Raw genomic sequence first — 5,357 nt, 5'->3', positions numbered from 1 at the left:
GTTATCACAGAGTTCCCTAGGAGCCGCAGAAAAAGGTCTGCATGAAGCTGCATGTTGGCACGAAAAAGATATGTGTTTGATAGCTCGGAATACGGACTGCATGCTGTTCACTTTAATTAGCCGATTTTTCAATCATGGAGGGTGCGAGAGCAATACGTTGCGACTGCTGCAGAGCACAATGATCGCGGTACCACAACTTGCGCTGCAGTTACAGAACCAGGAACAATTGTGCTCATGCTGTATAGTGTTTAGAATAACACTGCAATGTTTGATCAATCACAGAATCACTATTATGTTTAACAAAATGCAATTTGCAGTTCAGCTTGATGGCCGGTTGTTCTTATTGGCCATTGCACCACCTCTTTTTTTACCTTCTTGAAATGTGTTAAACAATAACCAAACCAAAATGCAAAACATTGGTAATTTTGCAGATGACATTTCACTTCCTGCTAAACGTAATAAACTCCTCAGGATGAGATCATGAAGCATAACACTGCCCTTATTTATATAATAAGCCCTATATAATAATATAATAAACTACTTAGATTAACAGTATACTGACTGTTAATTAGTGGGAAACTGCTACTGCCAATTTAGACACTACTTCATTATAAACTTATATGTATATATATATATATTTATTTATATACCATTCAAAAATGTAGGATTAGTAAGATTTTTTTAAAAAGTAATCAATACTTTTAACAAAGATGAATTAAACTGATCAAAAGTGACAGTAAAGACAATGTTACAAAATATTTCTATTTCAAATGCTGTATTTCTGAACTTTCTGTTCAAATAATCCTGAAAAAAGCAACATCTGTTTTCAATATTAATAAGAAATATTTCTTGAGCACTAAATCAACATATTTCTGAAGGGTCATATGACTCTGAAGACTGGAATGATGATGAAAAAAATTCAGCTTTGTCATCAGAGGAATAAATTACATTTCAAAATATATTAAAATAGAAAACAGGTTTTTTAAAACAATTTTACTGCTTTTATTGTATTTTTGGTCAAATAAAATTCAGTCTTGGTGAGCATAACGGACTCGTTTAAAAAAAAAAAAAAAAAAATCTTACCGACCCCAAACTTTTGAGTGAAAGTGTATTATATAAAATAATACATAAAAACACCACTGAATGCTGAAAAACCTTTTTAATGAGTTAATGCAGGCATTCTCGCAGACAATATTTTTTTAAAAGATGGAACAAAATCCAGACATCTTCACAAAACATGTCCTTTAACAAAATAAGTCAGTATAGCATGACAATGTAGAGTCGCCCAAATCACTGTCGGTTCGACTGTAACACCACAGCTCAAAACAAAACAAAACTCTGATAGATCGATGACAACCAATCTTTCTGTACTTCCCAATCACACATTCATCAGTCCATCCATATAACATACTCAGTAATGCCACACTGATGCTCAGCATCCAAATATTTCCTGATCACAGAGGACAGTGTGTGCGAAGATGGATTGTCTTGACTAGTTCAATCAGGTTACACAAATGCAATTATGGGCCAGACAACTTCAAACTACTTGTCTGTATTTGGCAGACCAATTTAAGGGAAGCAACACTATTGAGTCTCAAAAATGTAGTCGTTTGTAAACTTGTGAATAGATGACACTTTGAATGTTATCACAGGTCAAGGGGCAGGACAGAAACAATAATTCCTTGTTACAAACATCAATACAAATATCTGAAATGCATATTTTCCCACAATATGGAATAGTACTAGTATTCTCTCCTCCCCCCCTGGCTAAACTGTGTCTTTACATAGAAATCGTGCCATCAATATGGGGCATAGCTATCTTTTCAAAAAGTGTAAAGAAATTACCTTGCACTCATTGTGTTAACATTTATTTAATGTCTAGTCGCACAACTAAACATTAGGAGTATATACTATTTCCCCATGGATTGAACTCCTGACGCATTCCTAGAAAGCGCCATATAAAACAGCGAGACTTTGGGAACTAGTGCAACAGGGAAGAGGCCTGGTCTCATGGGACAAGGCAGGCACAGAGTAGAACTGAGAGAATTCAAATACTCCACACAAGAGTCATGGCAGATAGTTTAAGGCTGTTTGAAGTGACAGAAAGATTCGCAAAATAAAGCTCAGATGCCGAACCCATCGCTCAGGAAGGGTGTGAACAGCTTTCGCTGCCGTTGAGAAGCCAGCCTGTCCCAGTCACATGCTGTCAGGTCGGATGACAATGGGATAGAGTCAAAACTCTGCAGTTTTCTGGCTTTTGCCCCAGGACAGGCCCAAGAGAGAAGCAGGAACATCGTCACGACTGTTTTAGGCGCTTCCTGGGCAGACCGAAGTGGGGGCACTGTGCTGACGCGAGTGCACGGAAAGCCTCCGCCACTAAGTGAGGATGAGACTGGATCATTGACTTCCAGCCCGCGGTCTCCATTATGTCCGTGGCATGACTGTCAGGAGAGGGTGAAGACGTTTCAGTGTTAACACAAGACATTAAAAATCGATAACAGCAATGTGGATTAATCCAGTTTAATGGAGTAAAAAAATAAGGTAAGAGGCTCGATTCAATGGTGCATATGGGAGACTCAAGCAACTGTCTATTTATACAAAAGGCCATTTCCTCCGAATAAGCATGCACTAATGCAGTAGTTATTGCTGTTCTGAAAAATACGATCAGCAGGGCGCCAGGGATCTATAATACTGACTTTGTGATATGTTTATAATGCAGAAATGTTCTCTTCCTTGACGTTTCAGACAGTCAGAGTCTATTAATAACTGGTATCAGGAGATATGCGGGCTGTGGGTACCAGCCAAGCAGCTCGGGCTGCCCAGAACCTAAAACAATGAATTCTAATGCATCTAAGAGAGCAGATAAGAGCTTGGTATTAATCTTGTGTCACACATATCAGCTAATTACATACTTGCTATTCCAGTTTTTCCCATCTTTACAGCCCAGCTGTCGGAGGACACTGCACCTATGGATAAGATAGAAGAAAAATACTCTCATTCTCAGGCTGGTAAACAGCCATGGCAGCAGGAATTTATCAAGCAGAGTTTCTTTGGCGGAGCTTGCCTGTTGATAAAATCTATGGCCTGTGCTTTGAGCTGCTCTGCGCTGTGCAAGTCGGCCAGGATGAGGGTGTCTGCCACGTTCTCCACCGAGAGGCTGTTGCAAAGGGCTTCCTCACACATGACCTTTAAGCGCTCCAGAGCGTACTGAGAAAACGACACACATGACTTATACAGAACAACACTCAAAGGTTTGCGATGCCATTTAAAGCATTAGCTCACCCAAAAATGACAATTCTGTCAGCATTTATTCACCCTCATGTTGTTCCAAACCTGTATGACTTTCTTTCCTCCATACAACACAAAATAATACATTTGTAATCATTTACCGGTCCATTTTCTGAAGCTTTTAATCTTCAAAAAGGAAAACGCACCATAAAAGCATTACTGAAATACTACTATATTCTGAGACAAACAGAGCAAAATTTAAGTCTTTATTCGCTGAAAATCTAGCTCAAAAATTCTTTGTATTTAAAGAAGTAAAGAAGTATCTTATGTTCACAAAGTCTGCATGTATTTGATTAAAAATACAATAAAATCAGCAATATTGTCAAATATTACAAATAACTGTTTTCTATTTCAATATATTTTAAACCGTAATGGTAAAGCTGAATTTTCAGCATCATTACTCCAGTTTTAAGTGTCACATGATCCTTCAGTAATAATTGTAATATGCTGATTTGGAGCTCAAGATACATTTCTTATTATCAGTGTAGGAAGATAGATTTCTGTGAAAACCGGGATTTTTTTTTTTTTAGGACTCTTTGATGAATAGAAAGTTTGCCATTTATTTGAAACAAATCTTTTATAACATTATAAATGTATTGTCACTTTTGATCAATTTAATTCATCCTTGCTGAATAAAAGTAATACTTTTTCAAACTCCTCAAACCTTTGAATGGTAGTGTATCCCAATATGAAATAAAACACATAAAAAAAACTAAACAAACAAAAAACACCAACAGATGCTTAAAATTAAATTAAACTCAATGCATTTAACATTATTTCAAGATTTAATAAAACTTCAGACTTACTTTATCAGCTGCGGCTAATAAACTATCAGCAATTTTCTCTAAATTTGGTGCTTTTCCTGTGTATATGAAGCCCATCATTTCTTTGAAAACCTCTGGTTCAACATCGCTGATGTCCACCCGGTTCTGCAAGAAGAAAAAGTAGCTTAGGAACTCGTACGCTGCACAACGGCAAGCGTATCTAAACCAATACTGCAATATATAAAGAGCATCAAATGCATACCTTTTTACTCTCCTCCATTTCATGTTCAAACATGGCATTAAAGACCAGTGACCTCGCTGTCAAGAAAGAAATACATTTGTCAGTCACATTATTTGAGCATCTCTCGATATGTGTTTACAGTCAAAAACAAATGACACAAGTGTCCAGTTTTCATTAGATTATTCCTAACCTGTGAGTCAATCTACACAGCAAAAATAAACAAAAAGCCAGAAGTCACATTCATAAACCCAGTCGTCCTTTAAGGACATTAGCTGTGGATCACACTGTGGATTTTCAGTGATGAATCTAGATCTGTCATATTGAAGAATTACGACCTCAGAAAGTAAAAAAAAAAAACTACCGCCAAGGTCACACAAACTGTCTCCCCACACACAAACACAACCCCTCTGAAGGGTGGGTGCTGAGCTAGCGTCGCTGGGATGAGAGGAGGACATGGAGATGATGTGGTCAGCAGGGCTGGGGGGTCTGGATTAAACTCACCTGCCAGGATGGATTTGTGGGCTTTGAACTCCTGCCCTCCCACATATAGAGTGCAGTCCGTGAAGCGTGAGCATTCCCACAAGTTACCCAGGTCATCGGACAGCTGGCACTCCGGAACCTTCAACATGTTCATGTTGGACTGTCCGGAGATGTTCACAGAGTCCTGGACAACACTTACCTAATTAACACACATCATAAGTCCAATTAAACCACTTGGTCTGGTTACGCAATGTGATTTACTGAAAAGCCATCAAACTGTTCTGTTATTTATTATAGCATGTTTTTTAATGCATATTTTATGCATGTTACTTTGCAGTTAGGGCTGCAAATCAATATCGCAATATGGCTTAGTTTGATTCAATTAAATAAATATTTGCTTTACCAGTGTCAGAGTGAAGTGTGGCATTTACACGTGTAGTTTATGATAAAGTGTTTTTAGCTTCTGAGAACGGCTTGGTTCATTTAATGTGAATCAAATTCAGAGAGGCTGAGATCATGGGCTGCATGTCTGCAAATCAACACATGATGCCAAGCTTCAGTTTGAAAATGTAGCGCAACTGTAG

General features: G+C 37.9%; 1 protein-coding gene across 2 annotated transcripts in view; it reads right to left on the bottom strand.

Annotated features, from left to right (window-relative positions):
• Positions 1–1,131: 1,131 nt before the first annotated feature.
• The window catches only part of LOC107658226 (speckle-type POZ protein-like A), an 11,348-nt gene continuing 7,122 nt past the window's right edge, over positions 1,132–5,357 (bottom strand). For both annotated transcript variants that reach the window (XM_016446690.1, XM_016446689.1), the window contains exons 7-12: positions 4,795–4,972; positions 4,315–4,370; positions 4,095–4,217; positions 3,065–3,207; positions 2,913–2,966; positions 1,132–2,441 (exon numbers count right to left, since the gene is read on the bottom strand). In XM_016446690.1, the coding sequence (XP_016302176.1) occupies positions 2,297–2,441; positions 2,913–2,966; positions 3,065–3,207; positions 4,095–4,217; positions 4,315–4,370; positions 4,795–4,972 (699 nt within the window). In that variant the 3' untranslated portion in view covers positions 1,132–2,296. The remainder of the gene's footprint in view (positions 2,442–2,912; positions 2,967–3,064; positions 3,208–4,094; positions 4,218–4,314; positions 4,371–4,794; positions 4,973–5,357) is intronic.

Source organism: Sinocyclocheilus anshuiensis, unplaced genomic scaffold (genome assembly GCF_001515605.1).
Source record: "Sinocyclocheilus anshuiensis isolate Anshui unplaced genomic scaffold, SAMN03320099.WGS_v1.1 scaffold263, whole genome shotgun sequence".
Taxonomy (NCBI): Eukaryota; Metazoa; Chordata; class Actinopteri; order Cypriniformes; family Cyprinidae; genus Sinocyclocheilus; species Sinocyclocheilus anshuiensis.
This window is presented reverse-complemented; position numbering and strand designations above follow the sequence as displayed.